Source organism: Podarcis erhardii (genome assembly GCF_964252035.2).
Source record: "Podarcis erhardii genome assembly, chromosome: 10".
Lineage (NCBI taxonomy): Eukaryota > Metazoa > Chordata > Lepidosauria > Squamata > Lacertidae > Podarcis > Podarcis erhardii.
In genome coordinates, this window is record NC_138500.1 from 3,150,650 (window position 1) to 3,171,949 (window position 21,300).

The 21,300-nt window shown below is 49.5% G+C and overlaps 2 protein-coding genes across 4 annotated transcripts in view; both read left to right on the top strand.

Moving 5' to 3' along the window:
• The window catches only part of LOC309351847 (acrosin-like), a 53,221-nt gene extending 33,718 nt beyond the window's left edge, over positions 1 to 19,503 (top strand). For all 3 annotated transcript variants that reach the window (XM_081879954.1, XM_081879951.1, XM_081879953.1), the window contains exon 6: positions 19,016 to 19,503. In XM_081879954.1, coding sequence (XP_081736080.1) covers positions 19,016 to 19,163 — 148 coding nt within the window. In that variant the 3' untranslated portion in view covers positions 19,164 to 19,503. The remainder of the gene's footprint in view (positions 1 to 19,015) is intronic.
• On the top strand, positions 1,810 to 17,855 carry LOC309351626 (uncharacterized protein; the record flags this gene model as incomplete). Its single annotated transcript, XM_081879416.1, has 11 exons — positions 1,810 to 2,012; positions 2,898 to 3,070; positions 3,282 to 3,396; positions 4,981 to 5,119; positions 6,261 to 7,451; positions 10,597 to 10,630; positions 11,797 to 11,912; positions 12,529 to 12,729; positions 15,787 to 16,070; positions 17,198 to 17,343; positions 17,550 to 17,855. Coding segments are annotated over exons 5-11 (2,157 nt in total), but the record flags the coding sequence as incomplete, so codon positions are not given.
• Positions 19,504 to 21,300: the final 1,797 nt, after the last annotated feature.

The window sequence follows — 21,300 nt, forward strand, 5'->3', positions numbered from 1 at the left end:
GTAGGGGGGGGCGCTCCTGGTGTGAGCCGAATCCCACGTTCCCAGGCTTCCTCCGCCTGGGATTTTTAAAGGGTCTCCGCCTTCGCCGCGGCGGCAAGACCAGATTTTGGCGGAGTGGGTTCCTCTGAATCAGAGGAATTCCGCCATTGCAGATGGCGCTAACCTGGAAGTCCCACCAGAATAGTTATTATAGAGGCTTAAGCGAGCCTGAGCAAACGCTGCCGTTGCAAACTTAAAATAAAGGGAAATGTTTTACTCTGCTGATATTGGAAACTTGTTAACACAAGTTGGATAAGGATATAATCAGATAATATATACTCCCCTGCATCCCTGAACATTCCCACAGGTGGAACATTCTTTGGCACTGCCCTTCTTTGGGACTGGGATTCATGTGTTGCAGGAACCCCCCGCCCAATCATTCAGTTTCTACAAACAACACATACACACTCACACAGGACATACATGACACTTCTGTTATAAATTCATAGAAAATCAGCCGCACATCGGATCTGCACCGACTTTTATTTTACAACATGAGGGAAGGACTATCAAAGGGGGGGAGACTTGGCACAAGGCAGCCAACACGTCTGCAGTGAGCCCTACTCAATTGGCATGCCCTAGACAGAAGATCATTCCACTCACAAAGGACCTGCAAATGGAAGTGGATTCAGTACGGACTGAAACACAGGACAGTGACCAGCCCTTCCCTCTGGGGACAGGAAACAGTGAACTCCTCTTTGTCCTCAGGAATGTGATCATGGGGAGGGGAAAGGAGGAACCGGACAGGTGACAAGACCCTCAGGTTACCACCACAACTCCTCCTCCTTCAGAGAAGTCACACTTCTCTGAGGTCTCTCAGCCCCACTCACCTCACAGAGTGTTTGTTGGGGGGGGAGAGGAAGGGAAAGGAGAATGTTAGCCACTTTGAGACTCCTTCGGGTAGTGATAAAGCGGGATATCAAATCCAAACTCCTCCTCCTCCTCCTCTTCTTCTTCTTCAAGCGGGATATCAAATCCAAACTCCTCCTCCTCCTCCTCCTCCTCCTCCTCCTCCTCCTCCTCTTCTTCTTCTTCTTCTCCTCCTCCTCCTCCTCCTCCTCCTCCTCCTCCTCCTCCCTGAACCCCTCCTCTTTGTGATGTGTCAATGATGTAGTCATGATGTAGTCTTGGGGGTGTAGCAATGGGGGATTAGGAGCTAATAAAAGTTGGGGTCTTCTTTTGTTGGGGGCTTCCATCTTGTTCCACCTGGGGGCAGGTGGGAGTCCTGTGGCGACAGTCTTCAATCAAGACCAAGCCGACTGGCTGCTCTTCTGCTCTGCTCTTCCTGGCTGGTCTCCTTGTTTCTGGTCCAAGGGATCCCTCAGATTTTGGAATCCGCTTCTGGCTCCAATTGTATCGGCTGCTTTGCTGAGCCTCTTGGCTGCTGTGCCTGGACGGGGCCTGTGTCCAGGGTCCTTGTCCTGGCCTGAGTCAGAGGCTGGGGTGGGGAGCTGGGGTTTGGGGGGAGTCGTTTAGCTGCCCCCCTCCATTCCTGGTTTGAACAGCACCAAGACCTAAAACACGGAGGGATCTAGGCTCGTGGGGTGGGGAGGATCTTGCAGTTGTGGGGGGGGACCCCTCATTGCAGCTGGATCTCCGGGATCAGACCCTCCCCCGCTCAAGTGGGGAAGTGGGGAGGGGGGAAACCTTCTTCTCGCCCCCTCAATCCTTTCCCTCCCCTCCCGGACCTCCTCCTCTCACCCCGCCCCCCCACAACCCCAGACCCCGCCCCCATAAGTCCCACCCCTCCTTCCTCCTCCTCCAATCCGGCTTCTGCTGAAGGAATGGGGGTGTGAGCCCCCCCCCACCTCCCTTCTTCTCCCGGAAGTGGAGCTTCCACTTCGGATTTCTTCTCTGCGCCGTAGCTCTAGGGGCGCGCGCGTTCTCAAAGGGGAGGAGGGGCGGCAGGTAAATCCCCCCCCCCCGTGGATGTTGCAGGAAAGGAAGGGAGGATCGGGAGCGAGGACAAAGAGGTAAAGGGGTCACGGGGGGAGAGGGGAGAAAAGGACCCAGAGACCCCTCCAGCTCCCCCAAGCGCCTTCCGTGGGGCCTGGATCCCTGCGCGCGTGCTGCCAAGGGGGCTTTCCTCGCAGGGGCGGAGATGGGGCGCCCACCCACGAGGACTCCCTGGGGCGCGGAGAGAAGCGGGCCAGGAAAGGGTTAAGGGGTGCGGGAGGCGCCTGGATAGAGACCCCCTGTCCCTCCACGGCTCATCTTGGGGGGGGGGCTAGGATGGAGAGATGGGGCGAGCAGGGCGAGGTGTCAGTCGCGCCGGAGTGCAGGGGAAACTACGGGAGAGAGGGAGGGGGGAGGATGGGGAGCACTGGGTGGGGGGGGGGAGATAGGAAGAAGAGTCTTTGGGGACACGTCTCCATCGTGGCTTCCTTGGGGAATCTCCGGGGGGGGCGCCTTGGCTTATCCCTCCCGCCCAGGAATCGACCCCCCCTTCAAGGCGACCAGAGAAGGATCCCTGGAAAGTGGGGGGTCCTGCCCCCCCACCCCTTCCTTCCTGCAAGCTCCATCCTCTTCCCACCCCATGAGACCCTGCCCTGTCCAGACACAGCGCTTCTGCCCAGTCCAACCACTGGTCCCCTGGAGAGGAGAGGAAATCCCCAGAGGAAGAGGGGAGGGGGGAGGCCTTCTCAGAAGCGGCTCTTGGTTTCCGCAATAACACCCAGGAAGCAGCCAGAAACCTTTTCCTCTCTCTCAGGCTTCCATCTTTATTGTCTTTTCCACTGAGGATGAGGATAATGTACACCTGTCATCAGAAACAGGGGTGCAGAGTCCATGGAATAGCTCTCAGGATTGATACAAAAGTTGCACCTCAAAAGCGTTTCTGTTCCTCTTATTCTTTCTAGGCAATGTCAGAGTGACTGACAAGCTGAGATACTATCCATCATCATCCGATGAAAGCAACTGCATGAATCTTTCCAGTCAAAGGAGCCATTTTCATGATAGACAGTGCCTGGGGCTGGAGGCTCTACACACAGGATGTGCCTGTGCAGTCCAAAGACTGCCAGTATTAGCACAGGTGAGGTGTGTCACTTTCCCAGATTTGCAGAGTGTATGTGAATGAGAGTTTGTGGGTGGATTATAATTTACGGCAACCCTGTGATTTTCTCCACCCATAACATTTCGTGAGCTGATATTGCAGTACGAATTCCAACATAACTAAAAAAAATCGCAAGATAATAATAATAGTACAGTGGTACGTCGGGTTAAGAACTGAATTCGTTCTGGAGGTCCGTTCTTAACCTGAAACTGTTCTTAACCTGAGGTACCATGTTAGCTAATGGGGCCTCCTGCTGCCGCCATGCGATTTCTGTTCTCATCCTGAAGCAAAGTTCTTAACAAAAGGTACTATTTCTGGGTTAGCAGAGTCTGTAACCTGAAGCGTCTGTAACACGAGGTACCACTGTAGAAGTTATAGTATTAGTATCTTCCCCCAGCCGCTCTGGGCAGCTTACAGTACATATAGGTAAAGGTAAAGGGACTCCTGAGCATTAGGTCCTGTGTGGCTGACTCTGGGGTTGCGGTGCTCATCTTGCTTTATTGGCCGAGGGAGCCGGCATAGAGCTTCCGGGTCATGTGGCCAGCATGACTAAGCCGCTTCTGGCAAACCAGAGCAGTGCACGGAAAAGCCGTTTACCTTCCTGCCGGAGCGGTACCTATTGATCTACTTGCCCTTTGACGTGCTTTCGAACTGCTAGGTTGGAAGGAGCAGGGACCAAGCAACGGGAGCTCACCCCGTCACGGGGATTCGAACTGCTGACCTTCTGACCGGCAAGCCCTAGGCTCTGTGGTTTAACCCACAGCACCACCCATGTCCCTACAGTACATATACAAGACAGTAAAACATCAAACATTAAAAACCTCCTGATGCAACTGTCTTCTAAATGTCAGATGGTTGCCTGTTTCCTTGCCCTCGGAAGGGAGGGCATTCAATGGGGCATGTAAAGGTTGTAAGGGGTTACTTGTGCGTAAGTTGTCTTCAGTTTTGGTTAGATTGCCTGGCCAACCATGCTTTGGCTGCCAGCTCACACTCCGTGACCAGTCAGTCACTCGCAGAATCCGTCAGTGGGCGTTTCTTGAACCTCTTCCAGCATAAGAGCTGTTTGACGCCAAGTCTCCTCCTACTTTCCCTGCGCGGAACGCGTCTGCGCAAGTAAGGGGAAGGCAGGGGCGTGCCAGCGCTCTCTCCACTAGTCTCTGGTGAAGGGTCTTGGAGCCCTGTCACCAATTCCTCCATCTCCCTCTCTTCTCTATTGGTGTTACGCTGAATTCCTTCCCCCCTGCTGGTCCCCTCTCCGGCATCGCTCTGGAGCCCTGCCTCCGCCTCTCGCTCTGATGTCAGTTCCCTGACAGGGCAGGAGGCCCTCTGCCTGGTTCCCTGGAACTTCACTTCTAACAGCAAGGGAACCAGCAGGAGACCCTCAGAGGCGGACCTCCCTGTCCGGACTGAGTGATGGGGGTGGAGACGCTCCTTCAGGTCCACAGGGCCAAGCTGTTGAGGGCTTTAGGTTGCAGATCTTGCTCCTCCATAATGATCGCTGTATAGTTAGCAGAGTAGGAGAAAACACTCAGAGGGAGCAAAAAAATAATTCAGCTGAGAAATTTATTACCGAAGACAGGTAAGCATAACAGGATCCCAAAAATATCGAAAACTTTATTTACAGTAAAACCCTGACTTAGCATACCAAAACAGGACTCAAGTAAGAAACAGACAGACAGAGTAGAGTAATATCAGAATATGAAGTGGGAGCAGGCGCATTTCAATACTGTAATTTATATACACTTCAATGTCGGAGTAACCCTGGGACTAGATAACAAGCCTCCAGGTGGACGTGACCCATCTGCCCTTCACTTTCCTCTTCCGCACGGGCAGAATCTGCCTTCTGGACTGTGGGATTCACGGTTGTTCTCCTCCTCTCCATCCTCCAGGGCTTGACTTCAGGTCCAGCAGAATTCCCCAGCCCCCCAAGGATTTGAGACCCATCAGCTTTCCTCACCTGGTTTAGCCGGCCAGTTGAAACCGTTTCTTGAACCCCTGTTGCATGCTGACAGCTTCTGGAGGCCACAGGTGAGAGCTGAGTGCAGGGTGGGGACCAAGGGTGGAAAAATGACCCCAGAAGGTGTAGGACATGTCCCCCACCAAAGCAACTACAGCTCCCCAACACCCCATGACATCTAGATTCAGGTAGGTAGCCTAATTGGTCTGACACAGTTGAAATAAAAAAATTAAAAAATAGTCCAGTAGCACCTTAGAGACCAACTAAGATTGTCCTGAGTATAAGCTTTCGTGTGCATGCACACTTCTTCAGATACACCGAAACTGATGTCACCAAACCCTTGTATTTCGTGGGAGGGTGGGGTGGGGTTTTTCTCAAAAGGGTACTCCTACCACCATCTCCCACTACCCTTCACTATATGAAGAAGTGTGGAAACACACGAAAGCTTATACCTAGAAGAAACTTAGTTGGTCTCTAAGGTGCTACTGGACTATTTTTTTTTACTTTTTTACTTGTACTGTGTCAGACCAATATGGCTACCTACCATTAAGTACAGTTATCTCCTTGCCTTGAATATCCTGCTTTTCAGTGCCAGATTAGGATAGTCCTGTGTCAGAAGACGGGCTCGAGATCAGGCAGCACATCATTATTATAAAGAACCATTGGGGTGGGTGTTTCCACCTGGGATTCCCATGTGCCATCTGCTTTCCTCCTGCTTCTCCTGCTCTCTCCATGCAATGTGAGGCATGTAGACAGAGGTCCATCTCCAAGAACAGGAGCTTCCCTGAGCACCCATTCAGCTGACCCCAAGCACCAAGCCTTGTCACTAGTTCTCTGACTGACCCAGACCACAGTCCCTGGAAGAGATGAAGGCCTGGGTCTCCCAAAATAGTCCATATCGACCTCCTGAGGTCAGTGAGACTGTGCAGGTGATTCATGAAGATCTAGAGGTGGAAACGGGGGCAAACACTTGATTTGAAAGGCAGTCCCACAAGACAACAGTATTCCAAGGTCATGCTGTGTTATTAAAGATGATTGAGGATTATGAAAGTTTGCTGATGCATTACTATCATTTGACATCATACCATTTTCATTTCCTAAAAACTGGGAACATGGGGAGGACATGGGAGAATGTGGGAGATGTTGAAATAAGAGAAGGTGCTAATGGCAGTTGATGTGCCCTTTTTTCCCTGTGTTCTCTTTCCTGAACAGGATTTGCTTTCTGCCCACTGAAAAAGGTGATGGAGAAGACAGAATTGCAGGGGACAGGGCACCTTTCGTTTCATTAGGAATAGCCATTAAAATGTGTGAAATGTGGAATATGCTTCACTGAATGAGCACACATAGTTCACATCAACGAACACAAAAAGGACAGAACCCATTTAAAGGTATGGAGTGCGGAAAGAACTTCTCTTTCAATGCAACACTTAGAACACACCAGGGGACTCACAGAGAGAGAAAACGTTTTAAGTGCAGGGAGTGTGGGAAGAACTTCAGTCAGAGTGGACACCTCAATATACATCAATGGACACACACAGGGGAGAAACCATATGAATGTATGGAGTGTGGAAAGAACTTTAATAATGGTGGAAACCTTAGAAGACATCAACGGACTCACACAGGGGAGAAACCACATAAATGCATTGATTGCGGAAAGAGCTTTAGAGATAATGGAAACCTTAGACAACATCAACGGACTCACACAGGGGATAAACCATTTAAGTGCATGGATTGTGGAAAGAGCTTCAGTCGGAGTGGAGACCTTAGAAATCATCAACGGACTCACACAGGGGAGAAACCATATAAATGTATGGAGTGTGGAAAGAGCTTCCGTAAGAGTGGACACCTCAATATACATCAACGGACACACACAGGGGAGAAACAATTTGAATGCATGGAGTGCGGAAAGAGATTTAGTGATAATGGAAACCTTAGAAGACATCAAAGGACACACACAGGGGAGAAACCACATAAATGCATTGATTGCGGAAAGAGCTTTAATGATAGTGGAAGCCTTAGACAACATCAACGGACTCACACAGGGGAGAAACCATTTCAATGCATGGATTGTGGAAAGAGCTTCAGTCGGAGTGGAAACCTTAGACAACATCAACGGACTCACACAGGGGAGAAACCATTTCAATGTATGGAGTGTAATAAGAGTTTTAGTGGTAATGGAAGCCTTAGAAGACATCAACAGACTCACACAGGGGAGAAACCACATAAATGCATTGATTGCGGAAAGAGCTTTAATGATAGTGGAAACCTTAGACAGCATCAACGGACTCACACAGGGGAGAAACCATTTCAATGTATGGAGTGTAATAAGAGTTTTAGTGGTAATGGAAGCCTTGGAAGACATCAACAGACTCACACAGGGGAGAATCCATTTAAGTGCATGGAGTGGGGAAATGACTTCAGTTATAGTGGGAACCTGAGAATACATCAACAGACTCACACAGGGGATAAACCATATAAATGCATGGAGTGTGAAAAGAGCTTTAGAGATAATGGAAACCTTAGACAACATCAACGGACTCACACAGGGGATAAACCATTTAAATGCATGGATTGTGGAAAGAGCTTCAGTCGGAGTGGAAACCTTAGACAACATCAACAGACTCACACAGGGGAGAAACCATTTCAATGCATTGATTGTGGAAAAAGCTTCAGTCGGAGTGGAAACCTTAGACAACATCAACAGACTCACACAGGGGAGAAACCATTTAAATGCATGGAGTGTGAAAAGAGCTTTAGTGATATTGGAAGCCTTAGACAACATCAACGGACTCACACAGGGGATAAACCATTTAAATGCATGGAGTGTGAAAAGAGCTTTAGTGATAGTGGAAGCCTTAGACAACATCAACGGACTCACACAGGGGATAAACCATTTAAATGCATGGAGTGTGAAAAGAGCTTTAGTGATAGTGGAAGCCTTAGACAACATCAACGGACTCACACAGGGGAGAAACCATATAAATGCATGGATTGTGGAAAGAGCTTCAGTCGGAGTGGAAACCTTAGACAACATCAACGGACTCACACAGGGGAGAAACCATTTCAATGTATGGAGTGTAATAAGAGTTTTAGTGATAATGGAAAACTTAGAAGACATCAACGGACTCACACAGGGGAGAAACCATATAAATGCATGGATTGCGAAAAAAGCTTCAGTCAAAGTGGAGACCTTAGGAAACATCAACGGACTCACACAAGGGAGAAACCATATAAATGCATGGAGTGTGGAAACGTCTTCAATCAGAGTGGAGACCTTAGAAATCATCAACGGACTCACATCGGCAAGAAACGATTTAAATGCATTGATTGTGGAAAGAGCTATAGTGATAATGGAAAACTTAGAACACACCAACGGACTCACACAGGAGAGACAATTTAAAGGTGCGGAGTACAGTAAATGCTTCACTCTGAGTGGAAATCTTAGAAAACATCAGCAGATACGTGAGGCAGGAACCATTTAAAGGTATGGTCTGTAGAAGGAGCTTCAGTCAGAGTGGAACCCTTGATCTATGTCAACAGACTCACACAAAAGACAAACCATATAAATATCAGCAAAGTAGATAAAGGTTCACTCTTAGTGGAAGTTCAAAATCAAGAGACTTATGGACAGGAAGAACTTTAAGAGTTTAAACCCGTCATACCATCAACAAACTCAAAGAGGAGAAGCAGCTTAAATACAAAAACTGCAAAAAGCGCTTGATTTATAACGGAGTATTTAATGAACAGGGACGCGGGTGGCGCTGTGGGTTAAACCACAGAGCCTAGGACTTGCCGATCAGAAGGTTGGTGGTTTGAATCCCCGCTACAGGGTGAGCTCCCGTTGCTTGGTCCCTGCTCCTGCCAGCCTAGCAGTTCAAAAGCACTTCAAGTGCTAATAGATAAATAGGTACTGCTCCGGCGGGAAGGTAAACGGCGTTTCCGTGCGCTGCTCTGGTTCGCCAGAAGCGGCTTAGTCCTGCTGGCCACATGACCCGGAAGCTGTACACCGGCTCCCTCGGCCAGTAAAGCGAGATGAGCGCCGCAACCCCAGAGTCGGTCAAGACTGGACCTAATGGTCAGGGGTCCCTTTACCTTTACCTTTATTTAAGGAACATCTAGGGACTCTCACATGGGAGAACCCATTTAGATGTATGGAGTGTGGGATGTCTTCCTCTCAGAGTCCACTCTGAGCAATGAACTCAGCAGGAAATCATTCCTACAAGCATGAGGCATATGTGAAGTTCTGTTGTTTATATGTAAAACTGTATAATAATGAAATAAGGCAACATCTCACAATAGTGAGTATAATTTTAGATGAAAGTACCTTCGGTTTTTGCACCAAAATCTGTCACTCCCCCCCCCCCCACCGCATGATCTCCTGGCACTTCTTCTTCACCAGAACTTCATCGCTGCCTCCTGCCCTCTGCGTTTTGAAGAAAACTTGAAATACTGAAATTGAATGGGAGATTTCCCCCCAAGCCTAATTTCAAGAGGGGGGAGGAGGGGCTGCAGGTACCGGGGAAATCTCCTGGGGGGCTCATCTTCACTCATGAACCCCATGGGGCAACCCCCAGAGCTGCTGCGTATTCTGGAGTTTGAGGAAGATAGTATTTTTCCATAGTCCCAGAGGTTTTGCTTCAATTATGCTACTCGGGAGTTTTCCTGCCAGGGTACCACAGTGCTGTGGCTGCTGTTGTTGTCATGGACTGGTTGGTGGGGGGGGGGGAGGCACAAGCTGGGGGACCCACAGGGGAAGAAGGCTCGGATCCTATGGACAGGTGGTGGGATGAGCAGAAAGAGGGAGAAAAGGGAGCAGAATGGGAGGGAAGGTGTTGCAAGTTGAGGAGGAAACAGGGTTTGTTGAGCGGGAAGAGGCTGGGGCAGAGAGCAGTTCAGGCTCAGAGGGAGGAGAGGAGGGGGCCAGGACACCCAGAGGAGGCCATCAGCTGAACCATCCAGGGAGACTCCCCCTCCTGCTGCGACCAGCACATGCCTTTCAGTCTGGCGGTTAGAACTCTTAGAATGTGGGGATCCCATTTTTCTACCAAAACAAAAACCCGCTACCTTTTCCCAGGTCTTTCCTGACCTGACAGTCGTTCGTCTTCTCTACAAAGTCCTTTTCCCTCCCTTTATTTACCATGGGGTCCCAGCAACCTTTTCTGCCTCTTACACTCTAGGGAAAAGAGTCCCTTTCCACTGGACGCCTGGCAGCCCAGTGCCAAATCCGGCTGCTCCAAAGAGAATGGAAAGGAACTGTAAACGCCCTTGCGCTCTGATGCGCACCAGTCACTTCCTCCCGGATCTTGATGCTGCCGGTGCAGCTGCATTTACGAGAAAAAGATAAATTGGAAACTGAGTCCAAGTCCCTTGCTATCCAAACTGGCCACTTGGACCAGCCTTGGGGCGTCTTCCTTGGGAAAAAGGAAAAGTTTCAGATCTCAGGTTCCCCGACAGGGAATTGGAGCTTTGATTGGCGTTCTCCCCTTGCAGTTAATTGCCTCTCTAATTGCAGAACCCCAATTCTCCCGTTCTCCCCTCCCCCTCCCAGCTACCTCTTGCCAGGAAGGCTGGGAGTGAAGACCGTAAGCAAAAGATACAGCAAAGGATGAGAATCTTGGTTGCTGGGTGTTTCAGAGAATCCCGCCCACAATCTTCTCCATTCCTAGACTCACCTTCCATGTTTCCGTCTCATTGGTATTGCCTGAAGTTGTGCTTTTACTATCTCCCTCTTAACAAACTCCCAGCCATCATGAACTCCCTTTCCTTTTAGTATTACTGTCCATGGGATCTCATGGTCCAGAGGAGGGCAACCAAAATGGTCAAAGGCCTGGAAACGATGCCTTATGAGGAACGGCTAAGGGAGCTGGGCATGTTTAGCCTGCAGAAGAGGAGGTTAAGGGGTGATATGATAGCCATGTTCAAATATATAAAAGGATGTCACATAGAGGAGGGAGAAAGGTTGTTTTCTGCTGCTCCAGAGAAGCAGACACAGAGCAATGGATCCAAACTTCAAGAAAGAAGATTCCACCTAAGCATTAGGAAGCACTTCCTGACAGTAAGAGCTGTTCGACAGTGGAATTTGCTGCCAAGGAGTGTGGTGGAGTCTCCTTCTTTGGAGGTCTTTAAGCAGAGGCTTGACAACCATATGTCAGGAGTGCTCCGATGGTGTTTCCTGCTTGGCAGGGGGTTGGACTCGATGGCCCTTGTGGTCTCTTCCAACTCTATGATTCTATGATTCTATGTTTCATTCCAGCTTCTGATTGGATTCCAGGATGTCCCATTTTGACTCTCGCTTGCGACTCTGATGGAAAAATCAGAGATATGTCTTCAAAAAGTTGTATAGTTACTTATCTCCTTGCCCCAGGGGGGGGTCACATAGCTCCTTACCTTCCAACATTTCTTTGATGAAAATAGGGACATCCTAAGAAAAAGCGGGATTTTCCAGGAGCAAATCAGAACCTGGGTCAGATCCCATAAATCCAGGACTATCCCTGGAAAATAGGGTCCCTGGGAGGGTCCGCTGTTGTATACAGTTTGAGTGTGCACAGGTAATGCAGGGAGAAAGGGGCACATGGAACAGAAAGGAGCCCCTTGCACACACAACTTGACTCCAGAACATAGGCTTTTTAGCATGGTGCCGAAGAGAAGAGAAAGGAAGAGAACAGAAGAGAAGAGAACTTGTGATGATGTCAGACTGTCCACCTGCTGATCTGACAGATCTTCCATTTTGTGATGTCATGGATTCCAGGAAAACATGGAGGAAGCAACAACACCTGGAGCCGGCAGAAGGATGGAGTGGTGGCTCCTCCCTGTTCTGGCCCTCGCTGCTTTCCGCCCAACCCATGCCAAGGAAAGCAATTGCGAGTAAGTGGGGAGAGAGGCCAGACATGGTGAGGAGGCAGGAGGGGGCATCCCACCCACGAACTCCTGGATGTGGTCTTGAAGAGGAGGGGGCACAACTGACCCCATGGCTGCTCTAACTCCCCTTCATTGTGGTGGGTCAAAACTAGCATGTAAAGACAGAGTCTGTTCTCAGAGGGCATGTTCCTCCCTCTCTCAGAATACTAGAATCCATCTGGGTCACCCAAGGAAGCGGAATGGGGGACCAGTCAGGGGGACAGACAAAAGGAAATATTTCTTTTCTTGAAAGAGGACAGAGGGAGGGAGGGAGGGAGGGAGGGAGAGAGAGGTAGAAAATAGCTTACTAATTTGGATTTGCTGAACAGTCCATTTTTGCCTCTGGCCCCACCCACCACTGAGATGTGGCCCTCAGAAGACAATGTGGCCCCTGGCCTGGAAAAAGTTCCCTCCTCCCTGGGAGTGATGGGCATTTGGGAGGCACCCAGAAGTGCAGCTGGACACCTCCAGTTTCATCCCTCTCTTCCCAAGATGGCCAAGAGGAGGGGCAAACTGGGGGGAGGTGGTATATATGCAGTGGCTCTGATACTCTGTAGATGGCAATCTGTTTCTTGCTTTCCAGCGGAGTCTGCGGAAGGCGTCCCATGGCAGGCAGCCATAACCTCCTCCGGGTTGTGGGCAGCAGCAACGCTTCCCCCGGAACGTGGCCCTGGATGGTTAGCTTCCAAATAAAAACTTTTAGGGGATACTTCAGTTTCTGTGGAGGCTCCCTGATCAGCCCTCGATGGGTCCTCAGCGCAGCCCACTGTTTTCAGAAACCAAAGTAAGCAAAGGGTTCCCAAGAGGTGTGGTCACGGGGTCTGCAAACCTGGCACCCAGGGCGGGGGCATCTCATGGGAGCAGAGTCCCACCTTGTGCCTTCAGACGGGTGGCTGCTGTCAGCATCGCAAGGCATCAAAACTCAGAGTCATCCTCCAGTGGTATCCAAAAAGGGCCAGATTTGATGAAGTGAAGGGCCTTGAGGGCCGACCTTTTTTTAGGATTGAAGTTTTTTAGGATTCGGAAGCCCAGGAACAGCCTTCATCAATTGTGGTTCTGGTCTTGGTCGATTGTGGGCTGAGAAAGAAAATCTTTTCTCTGCCGCCAGTCTCATGCAAGCCTGACATTCTCCTCCTCCTCCTCCTCCTCCTCCTCCTCCTCCTCCAGCCGAGCCTTCTACCTCCAAAGCCAGCTTGCTTTCCTTCCCCACCACCCGCTCTGTGCTTTGGGGGAGGGAGAGAGAGAAGCCCTGTGATAGTCTCCTCAGAGAGATAGGGCTTGAATCCTTGTGCACTCCATCTGTCTCCTCAGATCTCTGAAAACTAATATAAAAATATAGTTAGACTTTTCTCACTTGTTTAGTTACTTGTCCATCTAGTACAGTGGTACCTTGGGTTACAGACACTTCAGATTACAGACGCTTCAGGTTACAGTCTCCACTAACCCAGAAATAGTACCTTGGGTTAAGGACTTTGCTTCAGGATGAGAACAGAAATCATGCAGCAGTGGGAGACTCCACTAGGTAAAGTGGTACCTCAGGTTAAGACTAGTTTCAGGTTAAGAACGGACCTCCAGAATGAATTAAGTTCTTAACCCGAGGTACCACTGTAACTATTTGGGTCTGTCATGATTATATCAAAACATAACTACAATATTTGTGAAATAGAGATCAATTTGTTTCTTTGTTTGTTTGCTTGCTTGTTTCATAAACTTAAATGACTTCGGAGGGTGGTTGATCACTGCCAGTTTTTGATACTGGATAGCAGATCAAAACCTACTTAAAGTTGGACCTGCCTGGTCCAGCAGTGCTCCTGCAAAACTTGAAAAAAAAGACACTGGGACTAAGCTGGCCCCCTTCTGTTTCATTCATGTTTCTGGGACTCATCCTATAGGCTCTTTCGACTATGTAGTGTTACTGAAGTTTTCAGTTTGCATGCAGGCCCACAGATCTGCAAACCGGACAAGCCTTTCTGGAGTTCTTTTGTGAAATTTTGCTCCAGAATTTGCCGCTCCAGAGTTTAACGAAAACAGCAGAGGTAGATGAAAAGTCAAATTTATTACAGTAAAAAAAAGGAGAGCAATGAGTAATGAATAAAAATGTGTTTAAGAATGCATGCATTGGGGTAAAGCGCCCATTAAAATGCAATATTTATGCAATATTTCATGAAAACAATGTACACAAACAATTGGTTTGGGGGCAAATTGCTCTGCAAAAATGTGTATATTAAGAGCAATTTACACTAAAATGATGATGAATTTTTACGAGGACTTTAAAAAAAAATGACGCGGAGAAGATTAGAAACATGATAGGAACCAAAACCAACACCCCAAATGTAATTTCCAAAGATTTCCCTCCTTTTTAAAAATAATAATAATATTTATTAAAATTTTAAAGGTAAGAAAAAGTAAAAACACCATATTAAACAAAAACAAGACAACACATCACAATAAGGAAGAAAAAAACCCACACAGCTGATCTTCCCATAACTTATCTTTCATCTGCTTGTTTCCTTGACCTCCTCACACCTCCCTTTTTTGTATTCTAGTTCGGTTAACTATTTCAGCAAATCCTTTCCATCTTTTCCAATTTTTGTTCTGTAATTTATCTTAATATAATGTAACTTCACTTTCCCTCCTTTCACCAATTAACAGTCTATTTTTTCCTAAATCCTTATAACATTTCTGCTAAAACCACATAACTTCATTCCAACATCCTTCTAACATTCATTAATTTTACAATGTTTCTGTAGATAGTCTTTAAATTTCTTCCAATCTTCCTCCACCGACTCTTCTCCCTGGTCTCGGATTCTGCCAGTCATCTCAGCCAGTTCCATATAGTCCATCACCTTCATCTGCCATTCTTCCCGGGTGGGTAGATCTTGTGTCTTCCAGTACTTCGCAATAAGTATTCTTGCTGCTGTTGTAGCATACATAAAGAAAGTTCTATCCTTCTTTGACACCAATTGGCCGACCATGCCCAGGAGAAAGGCCTCTGGTTTCTTCAGAAAAGTATATTTAAATACCTTTTTCATTTCATTATAGATCATCTCCCAGAAAGTCTTAATCCTTGGGCATGTCCACCAAAGGTGAAAGAACGTACCTTCGATCTCTTTGCATTTCCAACATTTATTTTCGGGCAAATGATAAATTTTTGCAAGCTTGACTGGTGTCATGTACCACCTGTAGATCATTTTCATTATATTTTCTCCGAAGGCATTACATGCCGTGAAGTTCATACCTGTGGTCCATAACTGTTCCCAGTCAGCCATCATAATATTATGTCCAGCATCTTGTGCCCATTTAATCATAGCTGATTTCACCGTTTCATCCTGAGTGTTCCATTTCAACAGCAAGTTATACATTCTTGACAAATTCTTAATTTTGGGATCTAGCAGTTCTGTTTCCAATTTTGATTTTTTTGTCCAAATTATATGCCTCCATTATCTGATAATAATGGAGCCAGTCTCGCACTCTATTTTTTAGTTTTTCAAAACTGCAGTTTTAATCTGTCTCCCTCTTGTTCCAAAATTTCCCAATATTTCGGCCAATTGGCCTCCATATTGAGCTTTTTCTGAGCCTTCACTTCCATTGGTGACAACCACCTTTCCAAAGATTTCATAGAATCATAGAGTTGGAAGAGACCACAAGGGCCATTTCCCTCCACCCCTTTAGCAAAGTCATGCAAAGTCCCTCCACCACTTCAGCAAAGCAACTCTTCATCGCTCCACTAATAACGTCGCCCCAGTTTGATGAGGGACCACCAATGAGCAAATTGTTTGCATCTGGTTTTCCAAATCCACCTGGAACACAGTCCCCACTCTGTGCGTATTCTTTGTTGCAGAGAAATACCAAATATCAGCCTGTCGATTGGCGCCAACCGCATCTCCAACCCTGGCCCCGATGCCCAGAGGCGCTGGATCAAGAGGCTGGTGAACCACGAACTCTTTGAGCACTTCTTGAACGATACCTACAGGAAAGTGCACAACGACATTTCCTTGGTGGAGCTGAACGAGCCAGTCAACTGCACAGACTATATTCAGCCAGCCTGCTTGCCAGATGACAGCGTGGCGGTTTCCTTGCTCAAGCACTGCTATGTCAGCGGTTTTGGAATTATAGACCCGAAAAGTGAGATCTGCAGGGAAACCAGGCCCCCAGAAGGAGCGGCCTGGCTGTGTGCCTAAAGTAAATTTGCAGACTACACCTTCCCTGCCAATCAATTTCACCAAAGAAACATAATAGCAATGGTAGTCATGGTGGAAATTTCAATTCCTGCGTTGTAGGGGGTTGTGCTGGATGCCCCTTGGGGGTCCCTTCCCACTCTAGGATTCTAAGTTGGTAGTTACACTTGGGCTGTGTACATCAGAAGCCCTGAGTCTTAGGGGTGAGGCAGGTGTGTGTGTGTTTCACAGGGCAGAAAGGGACAGAGATGGTTGGTTTTGAGAGCCCTTCCACTTCACGGCTTCTGGGCAGATCGCCTTCTCTAGACATAGATGCTTGCCCCCAGAACTCAGCTCAGTAATGATGGCTTTGCATGCAGAAGATTGAGTTTCAATCTCTGGGTAGGGCTGGTGGAAACTCCTGTCTAACGCTGCTGTCGCTCAGTGTAGGACAGATGGAGAGATAGGGAGGGAGGGATGTGGTTTCAGGAGGAAACGGGGAGTTTGGGGGTCTTTAAGGGCCCCCAGGCAACACAGGTGGTGCTGTGGGTTAAACCACAGAGCCTAGGACTTGCCGATCAGAAGGTTGGCGGTTCGAATCTCCGCAATGGGGTGAGCTCCTGTTGCTCGGCCCCTTCTCCTGCCAAGCTAGCAGTTCAAAAGCACGTCAAAGTGCAAGTAGATAAATAGGTACCGCTCCGGCGGGAAGGTAAATGGGGTTTCCATGCACTGCTCTGGTTCGCCAGAAGCAGCTTAGTCATGCTGGCCACATGACCCGGAAGTTGCACGCCGGCTCCCGCGGCCAATAAAACGAGATGAGTGCAGCAACCCCGGAGTCAGTTATGACTGGACCTAATGGTCAGGGGTCTCCTTTACCTTTAAGGGCCCCCAGAAACCAGGAATTCACCCTACTCTGCAGCCTGGCGTACCCTTGTCTCTGATCTCACCCCCAGTCCATCAACTAAGTTTTAGGGGGGTTATTCTGCTGCACATGCCTTCATGCCTCTCTCTTTTAGTCCTGGGGGTGCAGGTGGGGTGGGGAGTGAAATCTGAAATGAGCCTCCCCCTCCCCCCACTTTCCCTTTCTTCTATCAGCGAGAAAATTTCCGGACATCCTACAGGAGGGTACTGTTGACCTCATCCCCATAGCAACATGCAGCAGCCCAGACTGGTGGTCCAATAGGATCCTCGAGGAGAACATCTGCGCTGGAACCTTGGAAGGCGGCGTAGCTTCTTGCAAGGTGGTGAAGCTGCAACAAAATCAAGGCTATGGGTTTGGCTTGGGGGCAAAACTCTCTGGTGCTCCTGGAGCAGCAGAGCCCTTGCTCTGAACATGCAAAACTTCTCTGTGATTCATCCTCCAGCATCTCAGGCAGCAGCCATGAGAGAAGGAGAAGGCCCCTCAGAGACCAAATCCTCACAGGAGCCTTTTCTCTCCCACTTGCAGGGCGACAGAGGCGGCCCCCTCATGTGCCGGGAGCAGAGGTCCGAACGCTACTGGGTGGTTGGAATCGCCAGCTGGGGACCGTCTGTCTGCGGCCAGGGAAAAAGGCCGGGGGTCTACACCTCCACACAGTTCTACCGCGACTGGATCAGGAAGACCACCAATGAGGACCTTTCACTACTCAACCACCCACCGCCAATGGCACAGCCCCAGCTTATGCGACTGCCACACCCCCCTCCAAGGCCACAGCTCCAAATGCGACAAAATGGGAATGTGCCATATCCCAGGCCTTGGCCACCCCCCACCACCAGACCATGGCCACCCCCCAAGGCCATTCCCCAGACCCCTCCTGTGGTCTGGCCCACCACCAGACCTTGGCCACCCCCCAACACTAACCCCCAGACTCCTCCTGTGGTCTGGCCCACCACCAGACCTTGGCCACCCCCCAACACTAACCCCCAGACTCCTCCTGTGGTCTGGCCCACCACCAGACCTTGGCCACCCCCCAACACTAACCCCCAGACTCCTCCTGTGGTCTGGCCCACCACCAGACCTTGGCCACCCCCCAACACTAACCCCCAGACTCCTCCTGTGGTCTGGCCCACCACCAGACCATGGCCGCCCCCCAACACCACCCCCCAGACTCCTCCTGTGGTCTGGCCCACCACCAGACCATGGCCGCCCCCCAACACCACCCCCCAGACTCCTCCTGTGGTCTGGCCCACCACCAGACCATGGCCACCCCCCAACACCACCCCCCAGACTCCTCCTGTGGTCTGGCCCACCACCAGACCATGGCCACCCCCCAACACCACCCCCCAGACTCCTCCTGTGGTCTGGCCCACCACCAGACCATGGCCGCCCCCCAACACCACCCCCCAGACTCCTCCAGCATCCTGGTACACGACCAGACCTTTGCCACCCCCCAACACTAACCCCCAGACTCCTCCTGTGGTCTGGCCCACCACCAGACCATGGCCACCCCCCAACACCACCCCCCAGACCCCTCCTGGGGTCTGGCCCACCACCAGACCATGGCCACCCCCCAACACCACCCCCCAGACTCCTCCTGTGGTCTGGCCCACCACCAGACCATGGCCACCCCCCAACACCACCCCCCAGACTCCTCCAGCATCCTGGTACACGACCAGACCTTTGCCACCCCCCGAGACCACCCCTCAGACGCCTCCTGTGGTCTACCCCACAACCAAACCTTGGCCACCCCCCAGCACCACCCCCCAGACCCTTCCCATTTCCTGGTCCACCCCCAGAGCCAACTCCAATCCCACATGGTGGCCCAAAGGAGAGGGTCCCAGTTCCGTTATATCGGACATGGCTCCTGGAACAAGGCCCACGGGACTGGGCAACTTGACTCCCTCCCGGGGCCCAATCTGGGGCCTAACGTCCATGCGGTTGGGAAGATTGCATCTGAGGACAAGGGCCCCAGCTTGGCATGGGCAGATTTACAGGCCGTGGGTCTCGATTCGCAGGCCGTGGATCACGATTCGCACAGCCCCACCACAGATTGAGTCCAGGTCGCTGAAGCCGCTGCAAAGGCAAGTTCCGGCACCACCCGGGAGCCAAGTGGAAGTGGTCCCTAGCTCAGCCGAGGGCTGATAAGGACTGCCAGGCTCAGGTGGCAATGCCAGGGGTGCCCGTGGGCATGGTGGGTGAGCTGCCCCTGCCAGATCTCAGAGCCCACGACCCATCCTTTGCTGGTAACAAACTAAATGCATCTTCTCCCCATTTGATTTTCTTCTTCTAACTTCGCCCATAATGGATCACGTGCGCAAAATTCATCTCATTGCCTCGCCGCCGTTTCCTCGGAGCTTTTCAACCTGAATATGAAGTTGCATCCAGATGGGAGCTTAATGGTGCAAACAGCTTGTTGGTGACACTTTGTAACAAAATAAAAAAATCAAAGTTCTCAAAATGAATAAAACCACGAATGAATGGATCAACAGGTGAGTGTTGGTGAGCTGCTTTTCAAAGCATCAACTCTCCTGAATCACGCTTGGGAGGCTGTAAGGTGAATTATTTGTGTCACCTGCTGTGATCTGCTTCTGTTATTTCAGCTGCAGATCCAGGCTGTTCCCAGGAAGCTGCAAGGCTCTATTGCAAACTTTCTTCAAAGAGCCTGCATGAGGGCTGACCAAAGTTGCTGAGGCTTTTTTAGGATTAAAGTTGTTGTGCTTTGGGGGGCTTTCCCCCCAGGAAATAAACTGCAACAGGGGCCAGATTAAATCGACCGGTGGACCAGATTAGTCTGGCCTTTGCACGTATCTGCTCTATTGGCTAAGCCAGGCCTGCTGTGATCTGCTTCTGTTATTTCAGCTGCAGATACAGGCTGTTCCCAGGAAGCTGCAAGTCTCTATTGGCTAAGCCAGGCCTACCTGCACCACATGAAAGGGAATCCTGATTCCATGGTGTTCTCTAGAGATGCAGCTAAACCTTGTTTTCCAGCTGCAGGTGCATGCTTGAAAGCTCCAGGTCCAAACAGTTTTCTTTCTGCCCCAGCTCTTTCCCGGGCAAAATCTGCATTTGACCACTGAATTGGAGGCAATTGTTCCCACCAATTCAGCGGTAAAATGAGGGTTTTCCCAGAGGAAAGAGCCAGGACAAAAAACCCAAAAACCCTGCTTGGACACAGATCTTTAAAGCCCTGGCCGAAACACAGCACCAAAGGAAGTCCCTTGACCCAGTCACTGCCCCTCAGCTTAAGCCTACCTCACAAAGCTGTTCCAGTTACAGATAGGTAGCCGTGTTGGTCTGCCATAGTCAAAACAAAAAATTCCTTCCAGTAGCACCTTAAAGACCAACTAAGTTAGTTCTAGGTATGAGCTTTCGTGTGCATGCACACTTGTGTATCTGAAGAAGTGTGCATGCACACGAAAGCTCATACCTAGAACTAACTTAGTTGGTCTTTAAGGTGCTACTGGAAGGAATTTTTTGTTTTCACAAAGCTGTTGTGTGGATTAAGGGTGGAAAGGGAGAACCATTGTCACCACCTTGAGCAACATGGGGGGGTGGGGTGGGATAGAAACACAATAAATAAAGGTATCAAGGCATTTATACACCATCCCGCTTTCCTTCCTGCTGGTGCCTGCACTGCAGCTTCCTGATGATGAAATTCTGCAGTTTTAAACACCCCAGTTTGTTAGGAGTCATTCTGCAAAGAAACAGAAAAGATTATTATAACTTTAAGAACCTTTTCTGCGAGTTCTGGGTGTGGTTTTCTAGGCTGATTAGACACAGCTGGTGATGTGTATAAAAGAAAAGAAGTTGAAGTTTGAATTTTGCCTGCAGAGAGAGAACACCCACATGCTTTGTGTTTGTTGTTTTTGTATAGCTGTAATAAAACCTTTGTCTGAGTGTTTTACACCGGTCTCGTGGTCTCATGGTTCTGTCATCTGCCACCAGAAGAAAAAAAAACTCTCTAACAAATCATTCCATGGTTTGTTTTTTCCAGTGAAAGGCAGGAGGAGCGGGATGGCACTGCAATCCTCTGCTCACATCTGGACAGCTGCTGCACTAAGCAGTGATCCAGTTTAAAGATTCAAAGCAGGAGGGATGCGGGTTTGGGGGAGGGCAGGACAGAAAAGGGGTGAAGATCTTTCAGATGGGATTTTGAAGAAATGAAAAAGCATCGGTCACAAATCCAAGAGAGCCAGTGGTGTTAGAGTGTGGCATAGGTGCCAGAGCACCCACCAAATTCCCCTTGAACAGGCTGGGCACCCACAAATTTCGGTGCCAG